General features: G+C 58.7%; 3 protein-coding genes across 3 annotated transcripts; 1 reads left to right on the top strand and 2 right to left on the bottom strand.

The window, feature by feature from the left end:
- Window positions 1–650: 650 nt before the first annotated feature.
- Window positions 651–11,309, bottom strand: ZBTB17 (zinc finger and BTB domain containing 17; the record flags this gene model as incomplete). Its single annotated transcript, XM_080358781.1, has 16 exons — window positions 651–1,029; window positions 1,129–1,218; window positions 2,103–2,318; window positions 2,400–2,530; window positions 2,620–2,740; window positions 2,822–2,938; window positions 3,407–3,494; window positions 3,603–3,903; window positions 4,593–4,735; window positions 4,828–5,066; window positions 5,929–6,057; window positions 6,156–6,320; window positions 6,551–6,739; window positions 6,888–7,094; window positions 9,729–9,813; window positions 11,079–11,309. The coding sequence occupies 16 exons, from the start codon at window positions 11,307–11,309 to the stop codon at window positions 743–745; spliced, it is 2,739 nt and encodes a 912-aa protein (XP_080214907.1). The 3' UTR covers window positions 651–742.
- A 1,972-nt stretch (window positions 11,310–13,281) lies between these two features.
- On the bottom strand, window positions 13,282–14,251 carry HSPB7 (heat shock protein family B (small) member 7; the record flags this gene model as incomplete). Its single annotated transcript, XM_080358718.1, has 3 exons — window positions 13,282–13,467; window positions 13,858–13,991; window positions 14,197–14,251. 3 exons carry the CDS (start codon window positions 14,249–14,251, stop codon window positions 13,282–13,284), a joined length of 375 nt encoding a protein of 124 aa, XP_080214844.1.
- A 591-nt stretch (window positions 14,252–14,842) lies between these two features.
- Window positions 14,843–20,349, top strand: LOC308049169 (chloride channel protein ClC-Kb-like; the record flags this gene model as incomplete). Its single annotated transcript, XM_080358670.1, has 19 exons — window positions 14,843–14,951; window positions 15,032–15,160; window positions 15,266–15,394; window positions 15,490–15,629; window positions 15,720–15,797; window positions 15,908–15,986; window positions 16,067–16,192; window positions 16,300–16,384; window positions 16,463–16,564; window positions 17,641–17,725; window positions 17,810–17,983; window positions 18,084–18,153; window positions 19,037–19,147; window positions 19,235–19,448; window positions 19,537–19,670; window positions 19,744–19,835; window positions 19,929–20,012; window positions 20,142–20,228; window positions 20,311–20,349. The coding sequence occupies 19 exons, from the start codon at window positions 14,843–14,845 to the stop codon at window positions 20,347–20,349; spliced, it is 2,067 nt and encodes a 688-aa protein (XP_080214796.1).
- Window positions 20,350–20,591: the final 242 nt, after the last annotated feature.

Below are 20,591 nucleotides of genomic sequence, written 5' to 3'. Positions count from 1 at the left end.
GAGTCAGACATGATCCTGACTTCAATGTCCCCATTTCCCCCACCAGAGGGTTTTGTGCCCATTGTCACCCCCAGAAGAGTCCAAACCCCATGGTCCTGTTGGGTCCCCATCGGGTTGTCCGTCTGTCCCCATGTGTCCTCCCCAAGCACTAAGTGGGACAAGGGATGGGCTGGAGCCAGCACTGCCCCCCAGTTGCCCCTCCCCATGGGGTGTCCCCATCTGAGCCCCCCAGGGGCAGCACAGGGCCGGGCTGTCACCCCTTGATGCCGGGTCACCAGCGGCTCCCTTTTCTCCTTTTATTAACCCAAACGGGCTCCCCTCCTCCTCTACTCCACTCGCTGTAACACGGGGGGGGCACAATGAGGATCTCCCCCCCTTTAATCCCAAAACCCCATTGGCAAATCCTAAACGACATTTTTTTGTTGCTTTTTACCTTTTCATCTCAATTAGATCCATTTCCAATCAATTGCACTTTAAACAAGGATTTCTGCAACCCCCCAGCTGAGCTGAGGGGGTTCGGGGACCCCCCCTCAGCAAGATCAGCCCTAAAGCATCAAATGTGGGGGGTCACCAAATGCCTGCAGTGTCCCCCCCACCCCCCGAACATCAACCATTAGAAAATATTGCAATTTATTCCATCTCTCTGCATTCAGAAATACACTTTTTACACCATTTCCAAGCAGCTTTTAAATAAAGGCAAAGTGGGGGGCCGGGGGGGGGCGGGCAGCAGGAATCGCAGGAATCACTCGGGGGGCGGCTGCCCCTCCCCGGTTGTGGGTGCAGGGGGGGCTAAGGGGGTGTTTTGGGGTTCAGGGGGGGGTCGGAGGAGCAGTTCCCCTGCTGGGATGACCTGCTCGGGGTGCCAGGGGGGGCCGGGGGGGCCGTAGTGCTGCTGGTAAAAGTCCGTGTCGGCCTGGAACATGACGAGCGCCTGCGCCGTGTGGAGCCGCACGTGCTGCGCCAGGCTGGACGCGTCCAGGAACTTCTCCCCGCAGGAATCGCAGGCGTAAAGGATCTGGGTGTTGGGGTCTGCGGGGGAAAAAACGGGGGGGAAAAAGGGTTTGTGAGGTGGGGGGGTCGGAGGGGAGTCACTCCCGCACTCCCCGCGCCCCGTTTCACTCGGCTCACCTGCTTCTTGCACTTGTTTCACGGCTTTGGTGATCTCGGCTTTCAGAGCTTCGGTCTCGTCCGCTGTCACCGCGGCTGTGACGGGGACAACTGGGGGGGAAAGGGGGACGGGGTGAGGAGATGGGGGGGGACACCCCGGGGGGAGCAGGACCCTGTTTTTGCCCGTATGGTGGTTGGGAGGGGGGTCTGGATGGGCTGTGATGGTTCCTGGCCTCAGGTTATGGCAAAGGGTGCTGCACCCCGTGGGTAAAACCCCCCTGCAGATTTGGTGGGGCTCCAGGACCCCTAAGCTACACCCCAGGGATAAACCTCCCTTTGGGGGGGCTCTGGGGCACCCAAACTGCACCCCTAGCATGAACCCCAGTTTTGGGATGGTGCTGGGACCCCCAAAGCTGCACCCCAGGGATAAACCTCCCTTTGGGGGGACTCTGGGGCACCCAAACTGCACTCCCAGCATGAACCCCAGTTTTGGGATGGTGCTGGGACCCCCAAGCTGCACCCGAGGAATAAACCTCCCTTTGGGGGGGACTCTGGATCACCCAAACTGCACCCTAGGCATAAAGCTCCCTCTTAGGATGGCTCTCAGGACCCCCAAATCTGCAGCCTATGGCTAAACCTCCCTTTTGTGGTCACTCTGGGATCCCCAAGTTGCACCCCACAGATAAGCTGCACCCCAGGCAGATAAACCTCTCTTTTTGGGAGGGCTCTGGGACCTCCAACCTGCACCCCGGGGGATAAACCTCATATTTGGGACAGTTCTGGGACTCCCCAGCTGCACTCTGGGGGGATAAGCTTTGCTTTTAGGGCAGTTCATGGGGCCCCCAAGCTGCGTCCTAGGGATAAACCTCCCTTTTGAGACAGTTCTGGGACCCCCAAGATGCCCACGGGGATAAACCGCCCTATTGGGACACTCTGAGACCCCCAAACTGCACCCTGGGGATAAACCCCCTTTTAGGATGATTCCCCGAGCTCACCCGTGAGCTGTGTGACAGCGGTGGCAGCCAGTGCTTCGGTGGCCAACGTCACCATGTCATCAGAAGCCACCGTGACAATATTGACCTCGTCGCCTTCCTCCGGCTCGAGGATTTTGATGCCGGCTTTGCCTTGATGCACCGTCTTCACGTGAGAACGCAGGTTGTCCACGCGGTTGAACCCCCGGCCGCACTTGTCACACAAAAACGGCTTCTCCCCTGGGGATAAAATAAGGAATTTGGGGTTATTTGAAGATTTGGGGTTGTTAAAAGATTTGGGGAACCCTCGGCGGTACCCACCGGTGTGGATGATGATGTGTTTGGAGAGATCGCCCACGTTGACGAAGGCTTTGTTGCAAACGGTGCATTTGTGGGGTCGGATGTTGTCGTGGTGACGGATGTGGTTGGCCAGTTGACTCGATTGTACGAATCTGGGGAAGGTCGCCAGGGTTTTTGTCACTCGTGAGGACACTCCGGCACCTCCACCCACCCTTAAAAATCCGTGGGGTTGGAGCCTCACCTCTTGCCGCAGCGCTCGCAGACGTACGGCTTCTCCCCTGTGTGCTGGCGCACGTGGGCGATGAGGGAGCTGGCTTGGGTGAAGGCTTTTCCACAGATCAAGCACTGACACGGCTTCTCTCCTGGAGGGAAAAGATGTGGGGGATCGACAACCCCAAAACCTTCCCAAAATCCCTTAGGGAAAAGAGCAGCCGTGTCCTTACCGGTGTGGATGCGGACGTGGCGCTGCAGAGCCCCCGGGTCGGCAAACTGGCGCTGGCAGTGGACGCAGACGTAGGGTTTCTCCCCGCTGTGGATCCGGAGGTGCCGTTTGAGGTTCCCTGAGAGCAGAGGAGGCTCGGACGGGGGTACGGGGCCCCCAACACCCTCCCTTCGTCCTTTCCAGCACCCCAGGAGCTCCCTCGGGAGATCCTGTCGCTGTTTGCGGAGCTGCAATGGCTCCGCTGATCCGCAGATTGGGGGACAGCCCGAATGAACACCCCATTTTTGAGGGGATGGAAAGACACCATCAAGCTCATCTGGACCCCTCTGGTGTTTTGGGAGACAGGAGGAAATGTCCCCATCCCCAAAAACTGGATCAAGGGCTCCTGCCGGGAGCACCTGGGATGCGATCCCATTGGGGACGCCAGCCCGGCCCCGCAGAGGGGGAGAATTTATGCACCACAGTTTGAGGTTTAAACCCCTGTGTCCCGGCTGAAATCCTTCCTCTGATTCCAAAATCCCCCTGGAGCGGTCCCTGTCACCCCCAGAGCAGTTCCCGTCCCCCGTCACCCCCCACCCTGCGCTACCTGACGTGGTGAACTGTTTGCCGCACTCCCGGCACTTCAGGGGCCCGTCCGCGATGTGAATCTTCAAGTGAGCCTTCAAATTCCCCACCTAGGGGACAGACAGATGGATGCAGCAAATCCCCCCATATCCCCACATCCCCCTCCGGAAGGGCCCAAACCCCACTTGGTCCCAATTTACCACCCCCAGCCAACTCACCTGGTTGAACTTCTTGTCGCAGTGGGGACACTTGTGCTCCTTGTCGGTGTCGTGGGTCTCCAGGTGCCGCATTTTGGAGGTGGGGTCGGAGAAGGAGCGCCCGCAGTAGTCGCACTGGTAGGGTTTCTCGCCGCTGTGGACCAGCTGGTGCCGTTTGAGGTTGCCCGAGGTGGTGAAGAGCTTGCCGCAGTCATCGCAGCGGTATTTGGCCTCCCCCGTGTGCCGTTTCTTGTGCAGGTTCAGCAGGCTGATGAGGCGGTAGCTCTTCCCACACTCCTCGCAGCCGTAGGGCTTCAGCGGGCTGAGGAGGAGATGAAACCATCAAACCAGGGGAAAATCATCACCAATCACCCCAAAATGAGCTCCATCGCCCCAGCAAAACCTGTCCAGATCCCACAGGACGGCTTGAAGCAACGCAAAAGGGAAGGACGGGGCAGAAAAATAATTCTCCTCCCAGACCAGCCCACCGTGCTGATGGATTTCACAAGGATTTGGGTTTTTGCTGCAAAAAGCCGCTTTCTCCCAAGGAACAAAGTGACGGGATGAGAGGAAACAGCCTCAAGTTGCACCGGGGAGGTTGAGGTTGGATGTGGGGAACAATTTCTTCCCCAAAGGGCTGTGGGGCATTGGAACAGGCTGCCCAGGGCAGTGCTGGAGTCACCATCCCTGGAGGGCTGGACAGACGGACATGAGGTTCTCAGGACATGGGGCAGGGACAGGGGTGGGGGAACAGCTGGACGCTATAACCTTGAGGGGCTTTTCCAACCAAAATGATTCTGTGACTCTATAAGCCACATTTTCTTGGCACTCTTGGTGTCTTTCCACCATCCAACCAGCTCCCCCAGGCCAGTGCGAGAAGCAAAGACGCAGCAGCTCCTGCACCAAATCCTCCCACCTACGGCATCATCAAAAACCCTTTCCCCACTCAGCTCATCCCAGTGGCACCTCAGGGCTCCCGGTGGCCCCTCTGTGTCCCCAGCATTCCTGTACCTGTGTGTCTTCTCGTGGGCTTTGCAGGCAGCCGGGTCGGAGAAGGCTTTGTTACACTCCCGGCAGGAGAAGGGTTTCTCTCCGGTGTGGATACGGATGTGGCGCTTGAAGTTCCCGGTGTGGGTGAACTCCTTCCCGCAGTCCTGGGGACGGAGACGGGAGCAGACGCGGCCGGTGACACCTGATGTGTCCCCAGGGGAGCAGGGAGCCTCACTGGGGACATGAGCAGCCTCACCTCGCACTTGTGTGTGACGGAGCCGTAGGCTTTCGACTCGGTCCTGTCGCTGTAGGTGCCTGAACGCAGCAGACGGGTTTCACCCAAGTTTTCCTGCCCAGAGTCAGTGCTCCCTGATTCATTATCTTCAGCGTTTTCTCCGTTTTCTAACCGGGGTTGCTCTTCCTCAGGGATTTTTGCCTCCTCTTCATGCTCTGCCGTCACCTCCCCCTCTTCCTCCTTCGCTTCCAGCTCCAGCTCTGCAGGCAGTTGGAAAAGAGGGAGGTTAGAGATCGGGAGCAGCATCAGCAATGCAAAACCTACTTGTATTTCCTAACTCTAAGCCCAGTTTTAAGGCAATAGGGATTAGACCTGTCCTACTGTACTTAGGAAAAACCCAGTTCTCCGTCGTACCATGCAAGGGACAAAAAATCTACCCAGAGTCAGTTTATATTACAGGTTATTGAGGGATTTTTCAGATTTTAGGCCTAATATCATGGAGTCCAACCATTCCCCAGCCCTGGCACTGCCCCATGTCCTGAGAACCTCATGTCCGTCTGTCCAATCCTCCAGGGCTGGTGACTCCAGCACTGCCCTGGGCAGCCTGTTCCAATGCCCCACAGCCCTTTGGGGAAGAAATTGTTCCCACATCCAACCTCAACCTCCCCTGGCGCAACTTGAGGCCGTTTCCTCTGCTCCTGGCGCTTGTTCCTGGGGAGCAGAGCCCGACCCCCCTGGCTCCAAGCTCCTTTCAGGCAGTTCAGAGATCAGAAGGTCTCCCCTCAGCTCCTGTTCTCCAGCTGAACCCCCCAGGTCCCTCAGCCACTCCATCACACTTGTGCTCCAGCCCCTCACCAGCTCTGTTCCCTTCTCTCCACTCGCTCCAGCACCTCAAGAGTTTTCTTGGCGTGAGGGGCCCAAAACTGCCCGCACGATTTGAGGTTTGTCCTCCCCAGTGCCCAGCACAGGGGAAGGAAACAGTGTTTGCGCAGCAAGACTCAGAGTAAGAAAATTAACTGAGTGGAAAATGAGGGTTCAACCCTCATCCAGCTTCACTCCAGCCCCACTGAAGGAAATGGGGGTCAGCAAAGTCCCCAGTGCCGCCCTCGCTCACGCACCCACCTCCTGTTTCGGCGCTGGCAGGGACGCTGCTCTTTGTCGCGGGGCTGCCGCTGCTGACCACGCTCTCCACCAGCTGCGGGGGGGCAGGAAATTCGGCGTTGGGGCCCTCCTGGATGGCAACCTCTGCTCCTACAAGGGTCAGGGTGTCTTGGACTTGCACAAGGAGACATCGGGCAGTGGGACGAGGTGTATCAGGAGGGTGACAGGGGGATTTTGGGGTGTCTCACCTTCTTGGCCACCCAGCTGCTCTGTTTGTCCCTCGGGTTGTGTCTCTGCGATCACGGGTTTCTCTTCTGTCCCCTCCGGGTCAGACGGAACCGGTTTTATTTTGTCAAGATCACCCGATGCTTCTGCAGTCGACGTCTCGTCCTTGACAGTCACCTTGTTGGCCCCTGCAAGGGAGGAGGCAAAGCGCTCCAGATGCCAGAAGGGTTCTCAAATCTCATAAAAATTCAAGAAAACATTGATTTGTCAACTTTTGCCTCCTCATGAGGGGAATAAACCCCACACGGACACCACTGATGCACCCAGTGCGTGGGTTTGGATGCGGACAGAGAGCGCGGCCACTTCCCGGGGTGATTTCCAGCCTCCCCGGGTGAGGGAACGCGAGGAGGCTCCGTACCGGGGGCAGCGGGGGGTGGTGGGCTCTCCGGGGGGTTCTCTGCCGGCACGGCAAGCGACTTGAGAGCGTTGCAGGCGCTGACAATCTCCTGCATCTGGAGGAAACCCGCCACGGCCAGCACATCTTCCACGTTGTCGCGGTTTAGGCTGAGCTTAGCCGTATACATGAACTCCAAAACCTGACCCAAGCCTGGAAGGGAGGCAACAAAACCACAGATGAGCTCTCACCTCTGTGTGATTTTAAAAAGCCCAAAAATGCACTAAATTGCAGGCTGAAGAGCCCTGGGGCAACAAATGGCTTCTTTTAAGCAGCAGGGAGGGATATGGGATGACCCTACCTGCCGCGTTGCTGATGTCAAGATGCACCACGTCCTTCTGGTCAACAAAAAGCATCCTGAAATACTCGCTGCAGGCGGCCAGCACAGCTTTGTGGGCTTTGAAGTCGATGCCGTCCACCACGAAGGTGCAGTCGCAGAGCAAACCCAGCTGCCGCTGCTGGTTCAGCTGTTCCAGGACTTGTTTGCTGTGCTGGGGGAAATCCATGGCTGCGGGGAGAAAAAGAAACAGGAGGGGGGTGAGACGGGTGGCAAAACCCTGATGCTGTGTCAGAAGGAGCCACAAAACAGGACAGGGCACAAAGCCACAGAAAAACAAAAACGTGATCAAGCTGTTCACTAAAAAAATGTGGCCAAAAAGCCAAATTTCAGCTCCTTGCTACAGCCATCAGTCTCCCCCACCAAACACCACCCCAAAACCTTCCCTCAAACTGGCATGACACCAAAGAGCAGCAAATGAACAGTCAATATATTATTTTGCCACCCTAACAGCACTTAAAATACATTTATTGCTCCTGAATCACCCCAAGCTGTGAGCAGGAACGCTCTTGCCTCTGCAAACACAAGTGCCACCCTCCCTTCATCATCAAAATCTTCCAGCTCCTTTTAGGTGCTCGCGTCGTAGATACTGAGGGATGTTTATTTTTGTGTTGTGTGTTTGCAGGGAGCCGTCCCCGTCTGGAGCATGACTTTGGCTGAGGAATGCTGCAAATTCCTGGAAACACAGCAAAATCCCGTTTTTCAAGCAAGTCCTCGTCAGCAAAGGTTGAGGCGCAGCAGGAGCTCGAGCTGCTCACGTGTTGGGAGTTTTCTCCTGCACGGTGCAGGGTAAAGAACAAATGGTTTTGGGTAAGGAATGAAAGGTTTTGGGCAGAGAACACGGGGTTTTCACTCAGCTTCACTTTCCAAAAATGATTCCTGTGCGAGCCAGAGGGATCTTTTCATCAACAGGCGAGGGGGGAGGAAGCAAACGTGAATTTATCCACAGTTATTCATTGGAGGAAAACCTTCAAGTTCCAACTGCTGGAAGAAACAAAGTCACGGTCGGGCAAATGCTCCTTGTTTTGATGCTCAGCGTCTCTCTGATGGTTTCCAGCTCACAGCAGTTGCTTTTCCACTATCCCAGCTCTTAAAACCAGCTGGAAATCTCAGGTTTGGGGAAAAGCGACAGGTTTAGATGCACACAAGCAGGTCAGTTCCAAGAACCTGAGAGCATAGAGCCTGAGAGCATGTGTAGCGCAGAGTGAGCCGAGGGAGCCTCCTCCTGTCTGCTGCCAGTGCCGACAACGCGCTCGGCGAAAAACCTTCCAGCCCAAGGATCCATCTGGCTTCCAAAATCATTCCTGGGGAGGAGGAGAAGCCCAGACACCTCCGACAGCATCGGGTCCCACACAGAGAGGGTGTTTCACTCCCAAAGATATGATTTGCCTTTGCAATTAACTCACCGCCACGACTTTCCCCCAGTTCTTCAAATATCAGGGTGTTTTTAACCAAACGCCCACAGCCTGTCCCAAAATACATCCCTCAAGAGCCAGAAAAATCAGTGTTTGGATCAAAATCTGCCTAAACCCCCACATACGTCTGACCCTGCAAGGTTTGCGGAAGAAATTTAGGGGGAAAAAGGGGCAGATTGTTGCAGCAGGACGAGCAAAGCTGCCTGTCATACGGGGAAAGCTCAGCGCAGCAGGATCTGAGAAATCACGACGGTTTGATGCACTAAAAACCTATTTTGGGTAATTTGTGGGAAGCACTTCGCATTTGAACGATGATTTTTATCACTCACCGATCAGGCTCGCCTCAGCTTCGTGCCCAAGCTTTGCAATGAATGAAAATCCCAAGAAATTTAACTCCTCCCCCGAAAAATCCATATTTTCTGTGGTTTCCTCTGTAATATCGCATTACAGCTTCGTCGGCGCACACGAGCACAGCAGGGTCGAGAGTGAAACGAGCTTCGTGTCACCAAAACCCAGTGACCAATGTTCCCTAACACTTTCATACACTAAAAGCCCTGACTCCAAGCCCGAAAACCCTCAAATATATGGATCAAAAAACCCCACGTTGCACCCAAAATGCCCCCCCGGTTCCTTGTCACTGCTTGGGCAGGGCCAGTTTGTGGCTCCAGCACCGAGATCCATCCCCACGCCCGACTGAATGGGATACACCAGAGATGAACCCAGGGAGGGCAAATACCATGTCTGGCATTGCCGGTCCATTCAACTGCTAAATTAACGAGCCCTCGTCGCCTGAAAACCCCAGATAAGCCCAGCGCAGAGCCCGAGCTCACCCCTGTGCTGCGCGGAGTGGAGATATCCCGAGGAGCGAGGCGGCTGCGGCTCTTCTGCGGAGTTTTCCCCCTTCACAGTGCTCACGTCAGTCTCTACACAGCCATCCTGGGACCAAAAGCTCCGTTTTAAAACCTAAACCTCGTGTGTCAAAGGCACCACAGCCCGATGTCACCGACCCAGGACTGGGCACCCCCCAGTTTTGCTGTTTCTGAGACACGTGAGCACCGTTTCCCCTCCCGATCTCCCCCCCCGCGACGTGGCTGTTGAGTCTCTCGTTACCCGATTAATCACAGAAAAGCTTCATTATGAGAACACCCACGCCCACGGAGATAAATATAGCAGCGAGAGTCCCATGGAGCTTCCCACATGACCCCTGTTAAGCTCTCTCGCTTATTAATCACATTAATCTCTCCCCATACCTGCCATCCGAGCATCTAAAAAACCTCAAAGCCTCAATAAATCGGTAAAAAATAATGTTTTAAACATTGCCTGTTACAACCCAGCCACCCATTCTTATGCTGAGGAGATAAAAAGGACAAGGGGTTTATTTTCTGCCTACCGTCATCTCCCTTCTTGCACGTGAGCAGCCGCGATCCGTCCAGTCTCTGCGAACAGGAGTCTGTCCTCATTTCCAGTAACCGATTCTGCAACGTTTTCAGTTAAAAAAAATGAAATTGAGAGCCGATCGGACCAGCGCATTCAAGGTACAGATGTGCTAATAATACAGATTATGAAATAGAGACGAGCTCTGGACTTTGCGGTCGGCGGCAAAACCGGAAAGCAAGCTTGGCTTCAGCTGTAAGGAGAGGAAAATAGTCAGAAACTAAAACAGGAAGGAAAGAGAAGTGGTGAAAAGGAACTAAAAGGAGAAAGACATGAGGAGAGAGATGAGTAGAGACACTCCAGACCCACCCCAAGTGAACAGACGCCCCGCAAACCCCTCAGTTATTTAGTTTTTGGGTCCAGGGATGTGCTCATGCGGCTCCTGACGTGGCTGCAGCGGGCAGGGAGCCAGCGGAGCCACCGAGACCTCGCAATTCCCAGGTCTGCCAAGAAAATGAGCTACAAAACATTTACCTTCTTGCAAAAAATAAAAACCAGCCTTGGAACGCTGCCCAAGCGCTGGAACTTCAGCAGAGGCTCCTGACGTGGAAATGCAATCAAGGAAATGCGGCTTGTCCATAAAATGTGTCACCTGTGCCCAAAAGGTGACGCCCATGGAGGGCAAGTACAGCCGGTCCGGGCTGTCACCGCGGCAAGAAAGATGCCAGAAAGTGAGGAAAACCCTTTTTTGCCTTGAGTTGCTGCACGATGCTTTGAAGTTTTCTCCGCTCATCTGCTGGTGACAGCCCTGACGTGCAGGCAGACGGTGTGGGGACTTGTCTCAGGCCGTGGTGGCCACCAGGGCTGTGTCCCCCTGTGTCCCCAGCGGCTGGCAGCTGCCCCGCGGGTCGGGGCACGGGGCTTTGCTCCTGACCTCGCCCCAAAATCCCCCCAGGGCTCCGTGGGGACACAAACACCTCCCATGGACACCCTGGGAAGCGAGGGGACCCCAGCAAATCCCAGCAGCGCCCCCGCCCCCCTCACCACAACCCCCCGTTCCTGCAGCACCGCGGCCTCAGGGGTGTCACAGGGGGTGAGGGGCGCAAATCGCGGGGAGAAGAGCTGCCACAGCCCCTCCGCGGTGCTAAAAAGATGGGGGGATCGCCAAGCAACCTCCCCTCAAAAAAACATACCGGGGTCCCACCCCCAAAGCCGCTTCTCCCGGGGGTTCTCCCCTCAGGTGGCGAGCTGGGCCGCAGCCCCTTCCCCTCACAGCCCCCGAGCCCCCCCGCGCCTCAGGCCCTCCAGTCCCCTCACAGCCCCTCCCCGAGCTCCCTGCTGCCCTCCCCGGCGCCCCCGCCGCTACCTGCCATGCCGGGCCCGGCGGGGGCCGCGCATCGCCGCCCGGGGCCCTCACCGTGACACCGACCAGACAAAGGGCGCCGCCATCTTCGCGCCGGGCGGAAGCGGCGTCTCCCTCCTCCGCCCACCCGCGGCCCGGGGCGGGGCGGGGCCCTGCGCATGCGCAGGTGGGAGAGGTGAAGCCGGTCACGTGGTACCGCCGGGATTCCCGCCCGTCTCCCCGCAGCGCCGCCATGACGGTGCAGGGAGGGCGGTGCAGCCGGCGGTGCTGCGAGGGCCCGCTGGCCCGGGGGCTGCTCCTGCGGCTCCGTGAGGGGCAGATGGCCCCTGTTCCACCGCACTGTGTGCCCCTGGGGGCTTTGGTTCCCCGCACAAAGTTACACACGCCCCCCGAGATGTGCCAGCAGGGCGAAGCGTTGAGCAGCCGCCATTGTGGCAGCTGGACATCTCCACAGGGAATCACTGCGGTGCGGTGGTCCCGGCGGTCAGCATGGGCCAAGAGCTGCAGGATGTAGAATCACAGACTAATTTTGTTTGGAAAAGCCCCTCAAGATGAAGAGTTCAACCATAACCCACCCCAGCACTGCCCCATGTCCTGAGAACCTCATGTCCATCTGTCCAGCCCTCCAGGGATGGTGACTCCAGCACTGCCCTGGGCAGCCTGTTCCAATGCCCCACAGCCCTTTGGGGAAGAAATTGTTCCTAAACCCAACCTAACAATGTTGCCTCACGGTGGGCAAACCCCCCGCGGTGGCCCGAGTGTCCCCGCGTGGCTGTGACTGGTGCCCGTCGCAAGGAACCGCTGGGTTTGGGCAGCCCCAAACACATCGTATTTATTCCTATTATCCACCTGCCTCCCCCTATGGCTGGATTTCCCACCCTGCCTGCCAAAAATGAGCCCAAAGTGGGGCCAAGCCGCTGTTTGGCACTGGGACTGTCCCTTCCCAGCTCGGAAATCTCCCCCGTGCAAAACCTTTGGAGAGAAAAACGTGGGTTTTATTTCTTCCTCCTTTTTTCTGGAGCTCTGTGGACAAGGGCCACCCACCAGATTGTCACCACTAGATGGCAATCAATGACCATAGCGGGTGGCTCCATGGGTGCTCTGGGCACCCAGGGGTGGCATTTTGGGGCAGAGGAGGCACATCCCATCGCTGAGGAACAACAACAGGCATTCCCGCCTCCATGGCTCCCATGCCCTAAGATCTGCTGGGGGGGGCTTTTATAGTCATTAAAAGCTTCTTAAATAACTTTTAAACATTTTTGCGGTGGTAGGGAGCCCCCAAAGTGACCAGCGGTGACAACAGACAACCCACCGGAGGGCACGATGGCAGGATTGCGTGCGTTTGTCCGTGTCCCCACCGCTGCAGGTGTGTTAATGCAAGTCACGAGCTGTATGGGGACAAACGGGGACGAGGTGACCTCGGCGCTGGAGCAGCAACACGAGCCGTGTGGCAGCTATAAACAGCCCCGCTGTTGTTTGTACACATGGGGGGATGGAGCCAGACGCTCACGGGGGCGGATTTCAAGCCCACAAAAAGGAGCCCTTGGGTTTGGCAGCTGGTCTGGGACTGTCGCCCTGGCTTGTGTGGCGGGTCGGGGACTCCCCGCCGGCGCTGGGTGCAAGTGGGCGAGGGGAGGAGGGGGTTTGGTGACCTTCCAGGGGGGCCAGTGGCCGAGCGGCTGAGGGAATGGCTCAGAAATAGAGCGGTGAGGAAGAAATGAGTCAGCCTGGGCTGGAAATAAACGGGGCGGCGGGCACCGGAGGGGAGCCCAGGCGGCTCCTCGCCAGCGCTTTTGTCGGGAAGGAGGGATGGTTTGTGGGATCACTCGCCAAGACACCGAACCCACAGCCCTTTTGCGGGAAAAGCATGAAGAAAACATTCAAAAAGACGGAGGAGGCAGCAGGCAGGCGTGCTCAATAATTTATCACAAGCTGTATATACAGAGACAAGCTCCAGTGGAGGGTCAGGGATGGGAATGTTGCTCCTGGCTCAGCCCCGGCCACACCGGATTGTCCCCATCGACCCTCGCCGGAGCTGGGATGCCCTCCTGAATTTATCCAGTGGGTGATGGGACATGTGTCACCAAAACAACCCCTCTCCATGGCTCTGACCCCATGGGGCGCGTTCCCCTTCCCCACCCCCCTCCCAAATTATCCAAATAATTAACAAGGGAAACAAGGGGCAAAAAGGACCCCCCCTGACCCCTCAGATCTTGATCTCAGTCCGGAAGGTTTGCTGGACGTGCTCGGTGTGCTTGCTGGGCTGCCGCTGAGCCCGGATGGTCAACGTGCCATCGTCCCCCAGCGCCGATGACACCGACGTGGGGTCCACGTCTTCGGGCAGCTGGCACTTGTGGGTGAAGGTGTTCATGACGGTGCCATCTGCCGCCAGCTGGGGAAAAGAAAATCGGGGGAAAACAGGTGATTTTGGGGTGCGGGCAGGATGATGGTTTGTTTTTAGTGCCCCGCTGGCGGTCGTGCCTTGTGTGTGGTGTCAATATTTGTCTCCCCGTGGGGACAGGCGGGACGCGGGTGGCACCTGAGGGGGGGACAAAGGTGCATTTTATTGTTGTTCCTACCCCCCAGGAGAGGGGAAATTACAGGGCATGAGTTTGTGGGGTCAGTGGGCTTCGCTCCTGTGAAATATGGGGCAAAAAGACAATGAAATGGTAAATTAAACCCTAGTGGGGTTATGGCTGGGACTGTTAAGAAGCTGGGTGGGTGTTGCGGGGTCCCCGGTTGAGGATTTTGGGGGGGAGCAGGGAAGGGGGGGAGCACCCACCTTCTCGGCGTGCACCTCGATCTGGTTGTTGGAGGTGGTGACGATGATGTCCTCGGGGGCGAAGTCGCTGACATCCACTGTGAACTGATACGTGTTGCCCAAGGTCTTCACCGTCCCGGTGTTGCCAGGTCGAGCTGCTGGAGATGAGGGGGTCACAGTTGCGGTTTGGGGCTCCCAAAAGGCAAAGGCTTCCAAAATGTGGTCACAGCCACATTTTGGTGGCGACCCCCCTAAAACTGGCTCTGCCCAGGATGGAGATGTGCTGGTGTGTGGGGAAGAGGCAGCACTTAAAAATGGGGTGAACCCCCCCCTAAAAGTGGCGACCCCCCAAAAACTCACCTGGGAACCCCAAGGTCTCGCCGCGGGGCCGGACGAAGCTCCCGAAAAGCTCCATGCGGTGCCAATGGGTGAAATCCGCACTCCGATCCAAAAGCGGATGAGGATTTTGGGGTTGCCCACCACTTCCTCCCAAAACCGCGACCCCCAACTCCCTCTGGGGAGGAAAAGTGAACCCCCTTCCTCTTCCTCCTCCCAGCGAAGATGAAGCAAGGCCGGTTGTTTCGGGGGGGGCGGCTTGACGAGCTTTTTAAAGCCTCGTTACGGCTCCCGGCCGCCTGCCAAACCTCTCGTAAAACGGGCTAAATTTAGGTCTTGCGACGGTGGAAATTTTTCCCCCCTCTCCGTCCCCCCCACTTCAGCGCCGTGGAATGCGATGGCGCCGGTCCTGCCTATTATGAAGGAATAATAATGATAATTAATTAAAATACTTATTAAATACTCCCCGCCATGGGTTGTACTTGGAGGTGGCGGGGGGGGGGACAAACCCGGCTCGCTCCGGCCCGAGCGGGTCCGTCGGCTTCGTCAAGGTCGTTTTTAATGAGCTCGTTTGCAAACTCAGTGCGGCAGCAGAGGCTGGGGCGGGTGGATCGGTGAGGGGGTGCTGAAATAAAAGAGGGGGGGTCTTGTCCACCAAAATATCCCCACCATGGAGCCCCCCATCCCTGGGGGGCCACGGGGGGCGCAGGAGGAACAGAAGGTGCTGGTGTCAGAGAAGAGCTGGAGACCCTGTCCCCGCGCCCGGAGGAGGCTCAGAGGTGAGACCCCCACCCTAGCGAGGGGACTTTGGGGGTGTAGGGGTGTTCGGGGGGCTCACCACCCCGTTTCCCCCCCCCAGGGTGTCTGGAGGGGGTGAAGCGGCTCCTTTTCCGTGTTGGGGAGGACTGGTATTTCCTCTTCATCCTGGGGAGCCTCATGGCCACCATCAGCTTCGTCATGGACATCCTCGTCTTCAGGCTCTACAATGGTAAACAGGGGGGGGTTCACCTGGCGTTTGGGGGTTCACCAAGGATAGGGAGGCGGTCTTTTTTGGCAGGGGGGTCCATCTCCCCTCCCGATGCTTCCTCCCCAGCCCACCGGTGGCTTTACCAAGAGCTCGGTGACATCTTGGTGCTCAAGTACCTCTCGTGGACCATGTACCCGGTGGCACTGACCACCTTCTCCACCGGCTTCTCCCAGAGCATCACCCCCCACTCAGGAGGTGAGCCAGCTGCACCCCAACCTCCTCAGCTCCCCAACACTCCCCCCTCTTTTAGGAGACCCCTAAAATTTAGACACCCCACCTTTTTTTGCCAGGTTCTGGCATCCCGGAGCTGAAGACCATCCTGACGGGCGTTGTGTTGGAGGACTACCTGGCCATCCAGAATTTCGGAGCCAAGGTGGTGGGGCTGACCTGCACTCTGGTGGCCGGCAGCACCGTTTTCCTTGGCAAAGTGGTGAGGGATCCCCCCCCTGCAACCCAATTCCCGGTTCCAACCAGTTTTGGGGTGGTGGGGGGCGGCCACTCAGCGCCACGTCCCCCCCAGGGTCCCTTTGTCCACCTCTCCGCCATGGCCGCAGCCTATTTGGGGAAGATGCGGACCTCAGTGACGAAGGATTATGAGGTAGGGGTGCTGCCTCCCAAAAAATTTAGGAGGGGGCATTCCCCTTCCCCCCCAAATTAAGGGGAATTTTATTTACCCCCTCAAAAACCAAAAAATTGGGGTTATGGCAGAACAAGTTCAAGCAGAACGAGATGCTGGTGGCAGCACAAGCCGTCGGGGTGGCCACGGTTTTCGGGGCGCCCATCAGCGGTGAGAACCCCCCCATCCCACCTTGTGGACCCCTACGTCCTCCTCCTAGAGACCTCCCCCCCGCCCCCCTATTTTTCCAGGGGTGCTTTTCAGCATCGAGGCGATGTCGTCCCACTTTGCCGTGCGGGATTACTGGCGCGGCTTCTTCGCCGCGACCTGCGGCGCCTTCGTGTTCCGCCTCCTCGCCGTCTTCAACAGCGAGCAAGGCAAGGCAGGGCGGGGGCACCCCCTTTCGCCCTAATCGGGGGAGCTTGGGGCATTTTTGGGGTGCCCACCCCCGAAACCACCCACTCATCCCTCTCTCCTCCTCCAGAAACCATCGCTGCGATTTTTAAGAGCAGCATCACGATTGATTTCCCTTTCCACCTAACAGAGACGTTCTTCTTTGTGATTTTGGGGTAATTTATGTAGTTCTGCCCATACCCCTGCCCGCACCCCTGCCTGCACCCCTGCCCGCACCCATCCTGTCCTCACAGGGTCGTTTGTGGGGTGCTGGGCTGCGCGTACCTCTTCTGCCAGCGCTGGCTGCTGGCCGCCGTCAAGGACAACCGGCTCACGGGCAAGCTGCTGGCCACCGAGTCCGTACCGGGCGTCCGTCTGTCTGTCTGTACCCTGCGTGTCCGTGCCGTGCACCCTGCGCGTCCGTGTGTCCACCTCGGGCAGCCTGTGCATCAATAGCATGCACCTGTGTGTCTGTGCCGTGCACCCTGCGCCTCCACACTGGGCACCCTGGGTGTCTGTATGTCCCCCCATGCACCCCACGTGTCCATCTGTCCCCTCCATGCACCCTACACATCCATCCTGTGCACCCTGGGTGTCTGTGTGTCTCCCCATGCACCCCATGTGTCCATCTGTCCCCTCCATGCACCCTACACATCCATCCTGTGCACCCTGGGTGTCTGTATGTCCCCCCTGCCATACACCCTGGGCATCCCTATGTCCCCTCAATGCACCCTGAGTGTCCGTGTGTCCCCCTATGCACCCTGGACATCTGTCTGTCCCCCCCATACACCCTGTACATCTGCATGTCTGCCCCATGCACCCTGGGTGTCCGTCTGTCCACTCCATGCACCCTGGATGTCCGTCTGTCCCCCCCATACACCCTGTACATCTGCATGTCCACCCCATGCACCCTGGGCGTCCGTCTGTCCACTCCATGCACCCTGGATGTCTGTCTGTCCCCCCCATACACTCTGTACATCTGCATGTCCGCCCCATGCACCCTGGGCATCCATCTGTCCACTCCATGCCCCCTGGATGTCCGTCTGTCCCCCCCATACACTCTGTACATCTGCACGTCCACCCCATGCACCCTGGGCGTCCGTCTGTCCACCCCATGCACCCTGGGCGTCCATGGGTCCTCCCCATACGCCCTGTACATCTGCATGTCCACCTCATGCACCCTGGTTGTCCGTCTGTCCACTCCACACACCCTACATGTCCATCCTGTTAACCCTGGGTGTCCATATGTCCCCTCCACGCACACCCTGGGCATCCCTGTGTCCCCCCCCAACACCCTTCCCATCCACCCCACCCATCCTGGGTGTTTGTATGTCCCCCCGCGCACCTCATCTATCCCTCTGTCCCTGCATCCCCTCCCAATCCGTCCGTCTGTCTGTCCCCACGCCCCCCAGCGCTGCCTCTCCCCCTCCAGCAAACCCATCTACACAGCACTGGTGGTCCTGCTCCTGGCGTCCATCACCTTCCCCCCCGGGCTGGGACAGCTGATGGCTTCCCGGGTGAGTTTAGGGGGGGACACAGGCACCAGGGCCCCCCCCCAGCCATCCCAGCAGGTGCTCAGGGTGTCTGTCTGTCCGTCCCAGCTCAGCATGAAGGAGTATCTCACCTCTCTCTTTGACAACCGCACGTGGGGCGCGCTGGTCCCCGACGCCTCCGCTTTCCCCCCACCCCGCGTGGAGCCGGGGGCGCTGTGGCAGGAGTGGTGTCACCCCTCGGCCACCATCTTTGGCACCTTGGCCTTCTTCCTGCTGATGAAGGTAGCCATGCCCCCCCCCCCAAATCCCTGTGTGCCCCCCAGCCCTGAGATGGTGTCCCCAAGGGGGTGACTCCCCCTTTCCCTGTGCCCCCCCCCTCCAGTTCTGGATGCTGATCCTGGCCACCACGCTGCCCCTCCCCGCTGGATACTTCATGCCCATCTTTGTCTATGGTGAGTTGGGGGGCTGTTGGTTGGGGGGGGCAACCAGCCCTGGGGGGGAGCCAAGGGGAGCATTCGGCTTTGGGTGGGGGGTACAAGGGGGCAAACAGCTCTAGGGGGGCAGCCAGCTGGGGTGGGGAGAGGTATGGGGGGCACCTCACCTTGGGGGGGACATCCAGCTCGGAGGGCGCTATGGGGGGTCATCCCGTCCTTGGGGGGGACATCCAAGTCTGGGGGGATATAGGAGGGCAGCCAGCCCTCGGCGGGGACATCCAGGTCTCATGGGGGCTATAGGGGGGTCATCCACCCCTTGGAGTGGGGGACACAGCGGGGCAGGGGTTCCATCCAGCCTGGGGGGGGGGAGGTACAGCTAGCGGGGGTGGTGGTTAAGAGGTCCTGTCCAGCCCTGGGGGGGGTCACGTCCATCTCCAAGTGGGGTTCAGGGGTTCTATCCAGCCCTGGGTGGGGGAGCATCCAGGTCTAATGGGGACTATAGGGGGGGTCATCCAGCCCTGGGTGGGGGAGCATCCAGGTCTAATGGGGACTATAGGGGGGGTCATCCAGCCCTGGGTGGGGGGGGCACAAGGGGGTCATCCAGCCCTTGGAGTGGGGGATACAGGGGTTGCATCCAGCCCTGGGGGGTTTACATCTAGTTGGGGAGGGGGGTAGTTAAGAGGTTCTATCCAGCCCAGCCTTGGGTGGGGGGGGTCACATCCATCTCCAAGTGGGGTTGAGGGGTTCTATCCAGCCCAGGGCGGGTACACCCACTCTGAGGGTGGTGGCACAATGGGGTGCTCACCTCCAACTGCACTATTATGGGGGGGGGGGGGCGGGGTGGAGGCACTGCTGGGGGTCTCCCCATCTTCCCCCCCCCGCCTCCATCCCCCAATTTCAGGAGCCGCCATCGGGCGGTTGGTGGGGGAGACAGTGGCCCTGCTGTTCCCCCATGGGCTGCATTCCGAGGGGACCTTGCGCCCCATTATCCCCGCTGGCTACGCACTGGCTGGTGAGTGGGTGAGGGGCACCCATGGGTGGGGGGACGGGACACCCACCACCCCAACACTAACACGGGGGGCGGGTTTGTCCCCGCCAGGCGCTGCCGCCTTCTCGGGCTCGGTGACACACACCATCTCCACGGCCCTGCTGGTCTGCGAGGCCACCGGCCACCTGGGCCACCTCCTGCCCGTGGTGCTGGCCGTGCTGGTGGCCAACGCCATCACCCAGAAACACCAGCCCTCCTTCTACGACGGCACCATCATCGTCAAGAAGCTGCCCTACCTGCCCCCCATCCGCAGCCGGCACATGGCGTGAGCCCCCCTCACCCCAAAAAAACCCCACATTTTGGGGTGATTTGCTGCGAAATGATGGAAATTCGGGGGTTTTATGACTCACCAGTTCCTACCGAGTGGTGGTGGAGGAGTTCATGGAGCGCCGGGTGGTGGCCTTGGCCAAGGGTGGTGGCTTCCAGGAGGTGTTGGTGGCCTTGGATGCGTCCACCAATGCCGAGTACCCCGTGGTGGAGAGCGCAGGTGGGGTGTTGGGGTGCAGGGGGGTCACCGTGACCAGCAGGGACATGTCACCAAGGTTGTCCCTGTCCCCCAGAGTCACCCATGCTGGTGGGCACTGTCAGCAGAGCCCAGCTGGTCACCTTCCTGCAGAGCCACAAGCACCCCCAGGCACCCCCGGGGGAGAAGGTAAGTTGGGAAGGTGCGGGGGGAAGCGAGCACCACACCACACCCCAAAAAGTTGCTTTCACACCCCAAAATTAACGTATCACCTTCCTCAAGCTGGCCACCGTGGGGACACTTGGGGACAGCTGCACCATTGAGCCCATCATGCTCCAGCTCTCACCATGGACCTCCCTGCACCAGGTTTGGGGACGGGGGGACACACACACGCGTCCTGATGGATCCAGGAGCCACCAACCCCCCCCCAGCTCAACAAGGGGATGCGGTGGGGGTGGCTCTGTCCCCATGTGTCCCTGTTGTCACCTCCCCAAGGCCCATCACCTCTTTGAGATGCTGAAGCTGCAGCGCATCTTTGTCACCCGGTCCGGGGAGCTGGTGGGAGCCGTCAGCCGGGCGGAGGTGACGGGGGGACACGGGGGGGGACAAGGGGGTGACAAGGAGGGGGACAAGACCCCACCATCCGTCCTCTGTCCCGCCGCAGCTGCGCAGAGCCATCGAGGAGCTCGCCAACCCCAAGTGAGGACTTTTGGGGACCCCAAGGATGTCACCCGCAGAAAGAGCAGGTGGTCCTGACCCACCCCAGGTGACGTGGGACCCCCCGCAATGGGGGAACCCAGGCGTCCGGGCTGCGGGAGGGGGCGCGTGGAGTGTGCTCTGGCATTAAACATGTCCTCAGTGCTTCCTCCTCATCATCCTCCTCCTCCTCTTCATCCTCCTCCTCCTCTTCCTCCAGTCCCATAGGGTCCATTTTGGGGAGCCCCC

This window comes from Nesoenas mayeri (genome assembly GCF_963082525.1).
Source record: "Nesoenas mayeri genome assembly, chromosome: 24".
NCBI lineage: Eukaryota > Metazoa > Chordata > Aves > Columbiformes > Columbidae > Nesoenas > Nesoenas mayeri.
Note: the sequence above shows the minus strand (reverse complement) of the source record. Positions and strands in the feature narration are given on the sequence as shown.